We start from the raw sequence: 15,157 nt of genomic DNA, 5'->3' as shown, positions 1-15,157 counted from the left end.
TTTAACCCAGCATGAGACTCTGTTTCTGTTTTTGCTTTAATATTATTTTAACATTGTTTTATCGTTTATTATTGTTTTTATATTGTTCTTTGTTTTATATGTCTTATATTTCATGTTCTATTTTATGTACAGCACTTTGTGTCAGCTGCAGCTGTTTTTAAAGGGCTTTATAAATAACGTTGAGTTGAGTTGAGTTGTCATGAACAGGGAAATTAGCTATAGAGACATAAACTGTTTTTTGTACCAGGCTGTAAACATGTTTATTTCTGCTGTCTAACATGGGGACTTATGGAGTCTGACTCACTTCTGGAGCCAGCCTCAAGGGCCTAAAAAAGAGTCAATACTGAACTGTTTGTTCAGTAGTTAACTGTTGAAATCAACTTTCTGTATCATCATTCAATTAATGGAGTGATTTTATTTAAGTAAAAATGCTTAAAAGTTTGCTGGCTCCAGCTTCAACTATACGAATATGTTTTCTTTAGTCCTCTGTGATAATAAACTGAATATTTTGGGGGCTTTAGCAGCTGTTTAAGTAACCAGTTAAAGGTTCATGTGGAAAGTTTACACAGGGCGTAACTTAATTAACATACCCAGGCCGTAACACCCCAAAAAAAACACCAGATACGGTCGATGAATCAAAGGGCGGCTCTACCCTTCAAACAGATGCATATTGACAGGGCAGAGCTTCAGGATTAGAAACCCTGTTGCTACAGGGATCACCCGGGCCTCCGTACAGCAGGGACTCTGTGTCGAGGTCTGCACTGCATCATTCTGCCAAGACAAAAAAGATCCCGATGCTATTTTCGACACCCTCCGTCCCCTTGGTGGTCTCTTTGTCTAGGCCACGAATCACTTGTCACCTTTGTCACCTTGTAAGCAAGAACCACAGAAGCCTGAGTTTCCGGCTTTACAGCCCTGCGGGGATACACACACTGTAACTACACACATAAAACAGCAGATGTGGCTCACTGCACGCAGGGTTTTTGTCAATGAGCTTACATTGTTCACGGTTTACTGTCAAACAAACTGCATTCGTCACCTCTCTCTCATCCTCGCCCCTCTCACTCTCCTCATCGCACTCTTTCTGTCACTCTGACTCACTATCTCACGTACACACACACACACGCACACAATCTGTCAATGGCCACTCAGAGGATCACACACGCCCGATAACTCGGCCTGCGTAACGCGCTATGACACACGCGAACACCCTCACACTCGGACGAGCGCTACAGCAGAGCTTCGGGATTTGCAGCTACTAGTAGCATGACACAACAGGAGAGAGAGGACAACACACTGACACACACTGTGCACTCACACTGCTGCAAGTAGTGAGCTGCAAACACACACACACACACTTGCACATTCACTGCCGTAGAGCTTGAAACTACCACAATAGCATAAGCCTATCCGTCAATGGTGCAATATGTGTTCGTGTGGCTGTTAACACACCGTTATATCCCACACACACACACACACACACACTGGCCCAGATCCCTCTTATGAAGCAGCACTGTTTGGTAGAACGTACAGCAGAAGGGGGGGGGGGGAACGCTACAGCTCCTGAGTATCTCCATGGAAACAGGCTGGAGAGCAGCATATTCCACTCGGCGTACTGTCAGAGACCGAGGATGAATCCAGTTCTCATTAGGGAAGCCAAACCACACCACACACACACACACACACACACACCAGGAGGTTGATTCCATTATTAATTACACCAGATTTTTCACCGAAACACACACACACACCTGGATGATGAGGGCTTTCCTCATGCTCAAAGTAGTCGATACACTCGCAAACACTCGGAGATCCTCTCCTCAGGCTGATCAATGCTGTGATTTTCACACACACACACACACACACACACACACACACGCTAATGCAATCCCGTCCTTGCCCGTCATCGATTTTATTTTTTCCCTGGGAACATTTCACCATTTTCGGGTTTTTTTAGATCTTGTACAAGAAACTGGTGTCGAAAGTTCTCAAAGGCAGGAACGGGATTTAAAGAGATGAAGATGTAGAGACGCCTTTCACAGTTTCAAACCCATGTCTGGCTTGGCCACCGAGCTTTTTCCCATGAAATGTTCAATGCACTCAGTTATGTACAGTATGTAGTGACTTGCCACTGCTGTGGTCACCATTTCCGAGCCTTAAATCCTCTAAAATGCTCCTGAAATTATCGACTTTGGTGAAACGTGAGCAGCAGAGTCTCCACATGTATCAATCGTGTTGTATGCTGTCAATATCCAGCTCACTCCTCTGAATGCACTCTATATTCAAACTCAGTATTCACTCGTCCACTCACTCATACACCCACACAAGCTTCTCTCCCTACCTAACATGGTATTGTGTCGAGCACCACTAGGAGGGATTAAAACTGGGAACTAGGATTTTGGTTATTTCTATCTAGCTTCTCTCTTCTTCTTTTTTTTTTTTTGCACATCAGGTGCCCGGGAAACATTAAGATAACAGAGCTGAGATGAAACTTTAATGATCTCTGTGGGGGTGTTTTGGGTCACTGCAGCAGCAAAAGAATAAAGGCGTACTGTAGACAAGAATACAACTGATGAAAGGCATCGCTCCAGTTAAGAAAGAATACCTGATCGAGTTATGTTCTCCACTTAAATGTGAGGATTTGCTGCTTTTTTTTCTATCTGCGATTGGATGACACAAGACATGATGAGATGTTTCACCATATACTGACGTTTTATAGACCGAATGATTAGTCATGAAATGAGAAAATCCTGTTGTCAAATGGAAAAAAAACCCCAACACATACAGCAGTTTGCAGTGAGGCTAAGTGCATGTGTGCGCATTGATAACTGTCATATGTCCTAATGTGTCAGACAAACTGTTTTTAAACACTGCAACTACAAATGAGTATCCTTTTGTCTCGAGCTGAAAGTGTATCAGCCGCTAAGACAAAAAGCCCCCCGAATACAATGTCTGTCAATTAAAACCTTTTTTGTATTGTAGACACTGACACGAAGCGCGAGATGATGCCAAGGCGTCGCTCCTATCGGGAGATTTTTGACACGCCAGAGAAAAGATGTGAAGTTGTAACAGTTTGAGATCTAAAGAGGTAAGCTTGAATATTTAATCGTTTAATAAGATGTCTGTTAATTTGCCGGGTTCCTGAGAAAGTGTCACTCCCGGTGTGAGACTTTTTTTTGCAACAGACTGATGTCATAAACTGCCGTATTTGATAATAATTTATGTTTGCAGCTTGGAATTAATACTAGGTGACTGTGAATGAAGAGAACCTGGTGCCAATACTAAACAGAAGAAGTCATTCCAGCGGTGCCAGTTTGACTTTGAGGTGATTCAGATGCAGCATTGAGACACACAAAAAAAAGATACTATATTAAAAGTCTGTAAGTTAATGGCACTCTCTGGTATTTCTATAGTCGTGTCCTGCTCTGCACCCGGCAGTGAATCAGCTCGTCAGTTGATGGCTGGTTAATCATTCCAGCCTGACCTCCAAACCCCCGCAGCAAAACAAAGAGAAAAGATCTCATCAACACCAAGATGTACTGCGGCGTTAATACTAAACACAAACTCTCTCTGTGAGTAAAACTGAGAAGGGCGTGTGAACCGATTAGCCGTTTCATAAACTCTCAGATGACACAAAGGAAGGGCACAGACAGCGGCGTCCTTCAGAGGGCTTGAACGTGACACGTAACGTGCAGAGGATGTTATCTGTTGTCCAGAGCGTCCAGATCTCGACATGCTGGCCTGATTGCTAAGTTTGGTTTTCATGGTCCTCAGAGGATAACTTGAAAATCCATGTAGAGTATCTCAAAATGTAACTTTCCCTGTGTGCTGCAGAGGATGAACCTCAATGTTTGACCTTTCCTTCGTCCTCTATCCTCCGCCAGTCAACTTCAACTTGCACCAACTTAGGATATCTAATCATGTAACAGGCAGGCTTCATGTTTTTGAAATCTCCCACTGGAAAACAGGAGGAAACAGGGCTATCCTGGCACTGTCCAAAAGGTAACAAACCCTGCCTAGAAGCACGTCTGAAGCTCAGTAATTAACACATTATATCTGATTTGTTCAATCTGAACCAGAACCAAAGAGTTGCCAGGCAACTAGCAAAGACTCCTTCATGTCCCAGCCAAGAAACAGTTGTTGCTTCTACATTTGTTTCCAGCCCTTATTATGCTAAGTTAACTGACTGCCGGTTACAGCTACATTATCACTGTCAGTTAGTACGTCGGCCCGACGTTCCCGTACCGTCGGTGTGTAATAAACATCGCGGACTCTAGGGGCTGCTAACGGGGGGGTTATTTTTGTTGGGAGCTGCGAGCTGAATGAGGCGTTTCAGGATGCCGGCGTATACATATATATATATATATCTGCTGGAGAATCAGAGCAGCAAAAAGCCGCCTGGGAGATGCGAGGAGCTGAGACCGCTCTGCTGTTCAGAGATCCTCCTTTGCATCGTAATGCCACACATGACAAATGAGCAAGCTACACGCGAAAAGCAGCCCCGATTCGGTCCGCACAGCTGTCCGAGGTGTGCCTTTTTAGCTCAGTGTATTAAGAGACGGAGCTTGTTGCAAGGGCAAACGCTGTACGCACAGTTTGTGTGTGTCATGAGGATTAATGTTTGCAGCGATAAAGAGTATCTGTCAATCCTCTGCTGCATATCACAGAGCAGTTATAAAAAAGAGCCCCCCGCTATCTGATCTGTATGCAAACATGAATGAGCATGGACGGACATTCATGGTGTTTGTTTGCCTTCTAGGGCATAAACCAACACATCACCTAAAAACACAGTCAGAGGTTTCAACTCACACACACACACACACACACACACACACTCATAGAAAAGCCCTCAAGTGCTGTCAACCAGCAGAATGCAGGATTTGGATATCGCTGCAGCACCAGCTACTCTCCATCTCTTATTATGGCATTAGGAAGGGTGTGTGTGTGTGTGTGTGTGTGTGTGTGTGTGTGGTGAACGCGATGAACCCTCATCAGGTCACTTACAGGTGCAGAGCTCTGAGGCTTCGGACCCGACATGTGATTGAGAGATTGAAGGATTTGGAGAGGGATCGCGGCAATCAGCTGTTGGCTAGTGGCTTTTCCAAAATCACAGTGTGATGGGAGTAAGTTCTCCACCACCTCATCCTCCACCTCCTCCACCTCCTCCTCCTCATGCCCCTGTCCCCATCTTCCCGCTGCCGTTATCCTTGTATCTCCCCCCCTCTCTTGTTTCCCCCTCTTCATCTTTAATTCCCTTCATCTATGACAAACACGGAGACCGAACACGAATTGTCGTTGAGAGGGGCTTTTTTTTTCTCAATTCTCCTCGATCAAACAGAATCGATTAAAGATGATTACATAACGATTGAGCGTTTACCTGTCAGTTATCTTAAAGCCTCGGGTTCTGCTAATGTAAGCGGCATAAAAATAAAAAAAAAGATCGATGGGAAGCCGTTTGGCCACATTGTCAAGATGAAAATCCCCCCGGTTTGCCCATCGAGAGGAGCCCGGTTTGAGGAGCAATCCCTCCCACCCTGCTGGATGCTGTTACACACACATACATACGAACACATACACACACACCTGCACACAGATCACTGTGATTGTGTGTGTTGGGGAGGACGGAGACGCTTCTCCTCCAAAACTGACAGATGTCTTCTGTCATATCCGACAAAGATTTACCTCTCAGAGCTTTTTTTTTTCCCCTCTATCCGCTGCGAGGAATACTGATTACCTAATCTGCTGTGGCAACTTCTACATCTACCTGTTAAATTCACACACACGCACACACACACACACACACATGCAAGGCTGTAACAGTTGAACAGAAAAATACCTTCAGATAAAGATTAAAAAATAAAAATAAAACACAAGACTGGAAATGTTTTTCTGGATGAATCCAAGTCTTCTTACCTTGCAGCGAGCCTATGTTCCGGAGACATTGGAGCACATATGCGGAGCGTCTTCACACGATGACAGGGAAGCGGCGTACAGTCATGCAGAGGTGTTTCACATTTGAGAATGGATAGGGGGGGGAAGCAGGATTTGTCCTGTGTTTTCTCTGCTCCTTTCTTGTTTTTGTTTTTTTGTTTTTTTCAAAGCCCTCTGAGGAATGGAGCACTGACAGAGGAGGAGGAGGAGGAGGTGGAGGTGGAGGAGAAGGAGGAGGAGGTGGAGGAAGAGGAAGAGGAAGAGGAGGAGGAGGAGAGGGAAGGCTAAGGAGGGAGCAGTCTGCCGGGCTGGGCTGCTGTGGATCACCTGGAGCAGTGTTGGGCTCTGCATTTACTCCTCCACTGCAGCAGTGCGAGGCAGCGGCACGAGCTGCATGTTGCTCCCACAGATCACCGCAAAACAAGGACACGGAGTCTCCATCTGCTGGATTCAGGATTCTGCAGCTCTGTAGCTCCACACGCTCCTTTCCCCATCAGCATGCACACTCATGCCGTCCCTCTTCCCCCTCTAGGTTTCTATCTGCATCCCTCTCTCTCTCTCTCTCTTTCTCTGGTGTGTGTGCCTCACACTTCTTCTCCCTCTCATCCGTGGAGAGGGAGGGAGGGAGGGGGGGTTATATCGAGTCACAAACGTGTCCCCGTCTTATTTGACTCTCACTTTCCCTGTGTCCTCGTACCGACTGGTGCATGTGTTTCATACGTCTGGTTGTCTTGGTAATAAAACGTCAAGCTCAATAAAGCCGCAGCCAACCTCACTCTTCCCCTGCGATGACATCACTCCTCCCCAGCCCCGAAAAGAAGAGGAAAAAAAAGAAAGGAGGGGAGGGGAGGTGGGTTATTTCCTGTTCTTGTCGGGACCCTGCTGACGTCACCGAGATCAGACATGTGTCTCTGGCCATGTGTTTAAAATGGCATAGAAAGTTACAGAAAACCGAACGCACAGACGAGCTCGCCGAGAACACTGCGGCGATCCAAGCCAACTACATCACAACACATTTCCCGTCGTTTAGACTACCGCTTATCCAAACTAGAGCCGCAAACTCCTCCGACCGGCAAGAACTCTTTATCTCCGAGTCCGACCGGCCCCTCACATTCTCCTCACGTCCTCCCTCCTTCACCGGGCATCCTCTCTGTCCTTACAGCACAGCAGAGCCTCTAAGGTCGAGAGAGACAATCTGAGAGAGGAATAAATACCGATTTGGAAAGGATCATATTGATTTCAGGCCTAATATAGGACTTGTTGGTATTCTACAGGAGTAGAGGTGCTACTCAAAAGAAATATGACCGCTCCTCCGCTTGATGAAAAAGACGTATCAGCAATAGATGATGCAGATAAAACATAAAAAAAAAAGACGCTTCAATGAGGAAAGACAAAGCCGTCGCACAAGGATGTGAAACTTTGTGTGTAGAAGTGGAATATCGTCTGATGAGTAATTTTCAGGTGTTCAACCCACAATCCTCTCTTGTTAACTGTTAAAGAGTCGTGACAGATCTGAGATACTTTGTGTTGTGGGAGTTATGGAGTGTGTGTGTGTGCCTTAAAGAACAAGGACTGTACCAACGTTTGAAGTTCATGTGCCGAATGTTTTTGTCCAGCAGACTTACGTCTTGAACTGTTACATACAGCTCACAGTGGACTGAGCCTGGTCCTCATTAAGAGGCAGATTAGATGAATGTGATGTTAGATGTTCCACTGTTGTCAACCCCCTCCGGATTTTAATGGGTACCACGCTACATTTCAAGGTTTTGAAGTGAGCTGCCTTCCAAAATCTTTTTTTAAAAATCAATCACTGTCTCAGTTTGTGGACACAAAGATCTTTTCTCCTACTTTCTACATAAAATATTCACTCCACGTACCACTATCATGGCCAGTACACACAGGAGGCAGGTTTATTCCTAATAAGATGATCATAGGTTCAATTTAACCAGAGTTAATCGTACCTCTGTTTACTATCTCACTATAAAAATGAATATTTCTAAGATTCCTCCGAGTACCGCTAGAGCGAGGTCACGCAGCACCAGCTGTACTCGCGCCACAGTTTGAAGAAATGAAGCGATCTAGAGACTAGGGAGGCCCTAAAGTGAAAGATATGATTTAAATATAGAGGAACAATGCCACATTTTGAGCTCTTACCCTCAGGGAGACACTATAAACATTAAAATCTGTACAAGAAACTCATTCTCGCCAAGTACCGTTATATAACTGAATGCACGTCTCTTTATGATTTCAGTGAAAACGGGATGTATTTCATTATATGATGATACTTTTCATCTAACAGCCATCAAGAATAATGAGACTGTAGAGACAACAAAAGAGATTCCTCACTTAAAACATGTGTGCTCTTATTTGCATTCATTCCAACAGATGTATCCCTTCACTGCATAAAAAAGCATTTTCCAAAGTAACACAGCACACAGGCCAGTTAGTGAACACACCGGTAGATGCTGTATGTATGTCATAGCATCATTTTTGATATGTTACCAAGTAAACAGTCCCACCTAGTGGTGTAACAGTGATCTGAAGTGCTGAAGGAAGTATCACACACTTGCATATATCTGTGCTATAATCCTGTTTTTAGCTTGGAAAACATAGAAACGACGAGACAAATCCTCATCGTGCTCTTTTTTTTTTTAAAGTACAAAAAGTTACATAAACAGCGTCGCTGCTTCTCTGCCACTCGCTTCACGTCCCTATAAAAGATCCAGTCCACGCAGTCATTAACATCCTGCCTCAACCTTGAGAAAACGATGAGTAAGGTGTGATCAAGAGCAAGTTCTGCGGATGGCTGATAAAGAAACTCCGAACAATTCTTTAGGTTAATATACACATCAAACAAGCAGAGACGTTCCCGTATCAACATTCACTTCATCTAGGAGCCCTTGTGCTGACAAAAGCACAGTAGGACTCTACACATGATTAACTCACAGATAATCTCGGATGTGTGTGTGTGGCTGTGCTGAAACTCCACTGTCAGCCCATTCGTAACGCTTAAAACAACGTTTTCAGAGTGCGGTTATAACGCACGTATCATCGTTTGAGCAACGCAAACGCTGCCAAGCTTCAGATGCTACAGTCTTTATCTAAGTGTTGTGAACAATTAGTGTTGTGCTAAATGTGCAGAATGTACCCGTGATATTAACGAGCACAACAAAAAGGTGAAGCCTCCGTGTAAAAATAGACAAACCTGACCTCGATATGTTTGTTCATTGGTGAATTATACGCTAGCAAGTTACGGGGGAATCGTGAGAATACTATTTTGTCAGCCCGTGCTATTTATAACCACGTAAATTAAAACCGCCTTCAAAAGCATCACGGTGATAGTGATAGTATTTGAGGTCTGTGCTGATGTGAGGCAGCGTTTGATCATCTGTGATGCCCCCCCCCCAAAAAAAAGAAAATTGCCAAGAGAAAGGCAATCGACCCCTGCAGTGCTTTTCCCTCGGATGCTTCTCAATCCTCTGACCTCTGCTGCAAGAAGGAGTCGTGCAGAGTTTAACTAATTAACGACTATCTCCCAGATTCTCCACACATCGCGACAGCCAACACCTCCACCACAGTATGCAAAGTCTTTTTACGAAAAAAGCTCTGATAGACCCGCTGTAGACTTCCTGCAAAGCCATATTGACTTTGCAGGACGATAATATGTCAATGTCGTGTTCACAGCTTGTTGTGCTGCCCCCAAGTGGCCAAGAAAATGTATTATTGCAGCTTTAATTTACAGTTTGAAACATCTAAAGAATAAGACATCATCATCAAGTCTCATAAAAAAAACAAAAGTAATATTGGTTAACCTGTTTCTTAAATGGCCGTCATGTCGGATTTAGTGGCATCTAGTGGTGTAACTGCAACTCCCTTGTTTCTTCTTTCTAGCGTCAATCTATTGTAGCTGCAAAGTCCCTCTCTAGAGCCAGTGTTTTAGTTTGTCTGTCTGCTACTGTGGAAACGTGGAGGTTCAACATCACCTGTTCACTTGATGGCAAAGTTCAAGTTGTTATTCTTTGAATAAACACCATAAAACGTGCCCGACTTACGACAAGCTGATAGTGCTGTACACATGCCTTAAAGTATAGATAAAAACATGGTACTACACTGTAAAAAAATTACATTTTATGGTGAAAAACTGTCAAACCGTGACGGTAATAGACCGTAAAATATACCATGAAATATGACTGTATACCTGTACATCAGTCATATTTTCATATAACATGTATATATTTATATTCTTAATTGTACAGTGAAACACTGTAATATTCAATAGCATATTTCATGGTCATGGTTTGGCAGTTTTTCACCGTAAAATCTACAGACATCTAAAAAAAATATGGAATAAAACGGCAACCAGCAAAACTAATATCCTTTTGCTGTAATATTCCAAAACGTGTGTATATATATATATATCGGTAAAATTCTGGCAACCAGAGCTGCCAGTTTTTCACCGTAAGCTCAAACATCAAGTGTGAGATGTAAATCGTTCATGTTAGATTCACCGGTCCTGATTCTGTGATCTGAATCCAGAATTTTTCATTTGTAAGATTTAATAGTCGCTCGTCACGACATCACAACAGCTCACTGATTTTTAGACGGGCTCAGAGTCTGTTAGTGCGATCAGTTTGGTCTCTCTGTGAGATTTCTCGAAATACAGAACATCACACGCACTCTGGATAAAGTTTAAACTCTTCATCTACTACGCAAAAAAACTCCTCGCTTCTTTTTGTGTAAGATCAAGGAAAAGCTGCCTGTTAACGTGAATGAACATCTCATCGTTATGTTTGACTTAATCACCCGCTCCCACCTCTTACCTGAGTCCTTCTCAAAGAAAAGACAGCAGTGAGTCTGTAGTAGCCATGGTAACACCTGTGACAGATGAAAAGATGGATGACAGATATAGTACAATACAGCTGAGTCACCCCAGACACACATACAGATATCGACTGAATGGAGGAGGGGGGGGCAGCACAATGGGAACATGTGGGCATCTACAGACAGAGAGAGAGAAACTCAAAGGGGGAGGGAGGCTTGTGGGTCTCCTCCATTCACAGTGACTTCTTCTCACCTCCCTCCACCTCCAGAACACATGTACTCCGATTGTCACCCACACATCATGCATCATTCAGTGCGTTTTGATTGACGGCTGCAAGGAAGAAGGGGAAAAAAAACACCCCAAGTGACAAGATCATTGAGTGAGTGAGTCATTCATGCTCTGCAGAACTTCTGGTAGTTTCTGCTGTCACTCAGACCAGGTGTATGCAAAAAAAAAAAATTAAAAAAAAAACCCTCCCAAGCCTCCATCACACCTCATGTTATAGGCGCACTTGACAATAACAGGCTCTGCTGCAGGCTCGGCTCATGCACAAACACGACATCCTTTTTTCCCCCTTACCTTTTTCAGCGCTGACATCTTCCTCCTCAGAGAAGGTCACCACTTCTTCTTCTTCGATAGTGAACGGGCGATAGATAAGTGAGAGGCGATCATGTCTCCTGTGCATGTCCGTGAAGATGTTCATCGCTTCGTCCGTTACAAAGCTCTGCAGCAGAGCGGCCGTAGTTTCCCATGATGACGGCGGCTTGGATGTGTTTTCTCGTCCGACGCAAGTCCTGATGCGGCGGCAGACTTCATTTCTCTGGAGATGGAGAATTATAACGCGCCGATGTTGTTGTTGTCACTGGTGGCACAGCTCCTCTCATGAAGGCGCAAGACAATATCAGGCGCCATTTTCACAAAGTCTGCACCCACAGCGTGCCACTAGTATTTACTGATCCAACCTGAGAGAAATAACTTATCTGACTTCAACTTGGACAGATGATCCACAGATGAAGGACAGTGATGTGATGTGTTGTTTACATTAAAGGAAAGATCTACATTTATTTACTGCACCAATATTACATATTACAAACTTACCACCCACTTCAAGTTCACCTGTGCAAATTAATGTAAATTAAAGATTGTCATTTTACGGAAAACTAAATTGAAGACCTTAAAAAAACACAAAAACAAAAGGAGAGTCTAGTGTTTTAAATCATCAATACTATCCTTTTTGTTTTCAAATGAATTATGTTGTTATCTTTGGAAAACAAAGTTTCGTTATCTTGAGATCTCGAGGAAATGATCTCGTTATCTTGGGATAACAACACTATTATTTTGATGTAAATAACTTGAGATGCAGAGAAAACTAATTAAATGAACCCGAATGTATGACTGTTTAGAGCTTCCGTAGTCAACACCACTGCAAACTACAACCTCAATAATCAACAGTAAAACTACTGTAAAACTACATTTTTACAGTAGTTTTCTGTTTTGTTTTTAAGTATCATACCAGTTATAACAAATTAGTTATTTCTCATTTTGTACAGAAACATTACTATATTATGTATATAGTATTTATTCTGCTTTCTTAAATTACATACAAGTTATGTAAATTGACAGTAATGTAATCTGTAATTGTTTTTTGGAGGAGTTATGGGAAAGTATTGTTTTTCTGCAAAACCTTGACTGAAATGTTCATTTAAAATTTTATTTTTATAGTTTATTTATTTATTTATTTCAGTTATGATAAACTACTTTAATATTACACATTTTTATTATTATTTTTTTTTTCCAGTGTAAATTAACACCTCTTTGACATTGTCAATCAAAACTGAACATTACCTTTGTAAAGGCAGAATTTATAGCAGAGTTGTTGTTTTGGATCACATTAGTGTACCTAATGAAGTTTTCTTATCCTTTACCCTTTATAATACTCAGAACCCAAAAGTGGAACTTGGTCCAGGGCTTGTAAGAAGAGTTAAACACTAGTTTATTCTGATAGATGAGGATTGAAGTTAAGTGAGTTGAACCTGAAACACAGGGGTGCAAATGTCAGGCAGGAGGAATATTCAAACAAGAGGCTGTAACATGTTTATCACATAAAGACTGACGTGAAGAGCCAATACAGGCGTGCAGGTAGCAGCAGGGCGAGGATGAGGAGGAGGAAAACGTAATTTAAAAAATAATTTAGTGAAGCTATAAGATTAAAACTATGGACGCTGACTTTGCTTTTGATTATAATAACAGAAATTCGTGAAGCTCTTACTGACATAACTTTCTATTTAAACGGTGTGAATGAATGGAAAACAACATTACAACATGACCTTGGGCTCTTTCCTCCAGCAGAGCGTCCTGACAGGCCGGTGTTGGTTTGACTGCTGTGTCTCTGGACAGCTCCTGTGGGGTTTCATATGAGCAGTGAGTTGGCACAACACGAGCTCAGCATACACAGTATCTCCTTTAAAAAAGAGTTTTAAGCCACACTGTTTTTAAATGTACAGTCACGTCCTACATACCTTAATCTCCTGCACGTCTGTTGAGCCCAGAAGTCAGAGTCAAACACTGTGTAACTTTTCTACCTTAAACTAACAGGTTTTAAATCATTTTGATGCTACATTCACGTATAATCAGGTGAACGGTGTCTCTTTCGTTCCCACACTCAGCCTGTATTTTTGTTCTTGCACTATAACTTTGTATGATCTCTCACGAGAAGTCTGTAACGCCAACTGTTTTCCTGATTTTGGTGAAACTGAATCATATTTTATGGAGAAAATGTTTTCTTGTCTTCCCTCTGATGTCCTCCGGCTGCTCCGCCTCAACTCTCTTACCGCGTTTCCAGTTGAACAGTGAAGTAAACTGCTGCCAACTGTAGCTTCTGTTAGCTCATGTTAGTTCAGTTTGTTAGCCAGGCTGCCTGGACTGTGAGCTGAGAGCACAGAGTTAGTTAGTTAGTTAGTTAGTAAGTAAGTAAGTAAGTAAGTAAGTAAGTAAGTACGTAAGTAAGTAAGTAAGTAAGTACGTAAGTACGTAAGTACGTACGTACGTACCAGGCTCGGGGCAGGGTGGAATACTGCCAGGGAGTGGAGCCAGTGTCATGCCAGAACCGGAGCTGGGCAAACGGACAATGTAATCGGGCTCAGCAGCCTCTATGGACATAATGACAGAGGGGAGAAAACTGAAGGGGACATTGATGGAGGAAGCTATGAAGAGAAAACGAGAGTGAGTGGGCAAGAAGCTGTTGGACAAGAGTAAATCTGGGACTGACTTTTAATCGCTGGCGACAGCTTGGTGAAATAAAAGGCTGGGAAGACAGACGCTGAGCTGGACAAAGTTGTCGACTTGCTGGTTTTTGATCAGTAGTAATGTAATCATATATTTAGTTTTATTGCACTCTCAAACTGGGGGAGCTAAATTACAAAAAAAATGCAATGTTGCTTTAAGTTCCTCAATCCTCTGACTTCATTAGTCATTACTTTTGAAGGTTTCTTACCAAAAACGAAGGATTTCTCTGAAAAAGTTTAAACTTTGCAGATGATGTTTATGGAAATAAAAGTGAGTGGGATTATTGTGAAGAAACATGGTGAGACTGATTACCAATGCTAAGAGTTTGCAGCATGGTGTGAAGGTCACTGAGAGACCGTGGGACGATGAAACAGCCAAAAGCTGAAAACCGGCCTGCATCTCTTGACCTTTGCTCACACTGCAGAGACGAGAGGATTTCACACGGTTCACAAATCAATCTGTACGCACAACATTAATAAACAAAGATGACATAACTGCAGCAAGAGCAGCAGAGTTCACTGTTACGGGTTAGTAGCTCAGTCGGGAAATGTCAGTTCTCTGCAAGGAGATTTTAGTTAGGTGGGAGGAGGATGATATCTGTCTGGATGGTAAAAGAAGAGACACTGCAGCATACGTCGAATAACAGCAACAATTATAATATACATGTTTTGGTCATGGTTCCTGGTTTGAACCTGGAATGTGTGTGTGTGCACGTTCTCCCCACTTAACAGGGTTAATTGGTGACTCTAAATCACCTGTATGTGAATGTGAGTGTCAATTCTTGTTTGTCTCTATGTGCCCTGTGATGAACTGGTGTACCTGGGTGTACACCACCTCTCACCTTAAGTCCAGCCTCCCACGACCCTGACCAAAACATTGTTTTTGTGCATGAAGATTACAAACCTCGCACAGAGTTGTGACCTTTAAGTTATTATCTATTGTATAAATACATAGAAATCCACAACCTTGTGAACCAAAGATACTTTTTGAAGCCCCACATTTCATTCAGTGTTCAAACTAGTTACCTCACTAAATGTTAGGCAAGTTTTTGTTAAGGTAAAGACAGGTAGGTTTAATGAAGTTGTTTTAAAGAAGAAAAATTAAAACATGTAGTGAGTT

The 15,157-nt window shown here is 42.8% G+C and overlaps 1 protein-coding gene and 1 long non-coding RNA gene across 10 annotated transcripts in view; one reads left to right on the top strand and one right to left on the bottom strand.

The window, feature by feature from the left end:
* LOC113746914 (uncharacterized) overlaps nt 1-3,347 on the top strand; it is a 71,491-nt gene extending 68,144 nt beyond the window's left edge. The window contains exons 3-4 of the long non-coding RNA XR_003463215.1: nt 2,983-3,088; nt 3,232-3,347. This is a non-coding gene — a long non-coding RNA (uncharacterized LOC113746914). The remainder of the gene's footprint in view (nt 1-2,982; nt 3,089-3,231) is intronic.
* dlgap2b (discs, large (Drosophila) homolog-associated protein 2b) overlaps nt 1-11,834 on the bottom strand; it is a 95,594-nt gene extending 83,760 nt beyond the window's left edge. For 7 of the 9 annotated variants that reach the window (XM_019272477.2, XM_019272597.2, XM_019272755.2 and 4 more), the window contains exon 1: nt 11,333-11,834. In XM_019272477.2, coding sequence (XP_019128022.1) covers nt 11,333-11,456 — 124 coding nt within the window. In that variant the 5' untranslated portion in view covers nt 11,457-11,834. Of the gene's footprint in view, nt 1-5,913; nt 6,885-10,751; nt 10,807-11,332 lie in introns of those variants that run through there. The other 2 variants (XM_019272701.2, XM_019272870.2) reach the window with 2 other exon arrangements.
* Between the last annotated feature and the right edge of the window lie 3,323 nt (nt 11,835-15,157).

This window comes from Larimichthys crocea, chromosome XI (genome assembly GCF_000972845.2).
Source record: "Larimichthys crocea isolate SSNF chromosome XI, L_crocea_2.0, whole genome shotgun sequence".
NCBI lineage: Eukaryota > Metazoa > Chordata > Actinopteri > Sciaenidae > Larimichthys > Larimichthys crocea.
The sequence above is the reverse complement of the archived record's forward strand: the minus strand, read 5'-3'. Positions and strand labels throughout refer to the sequence as shown.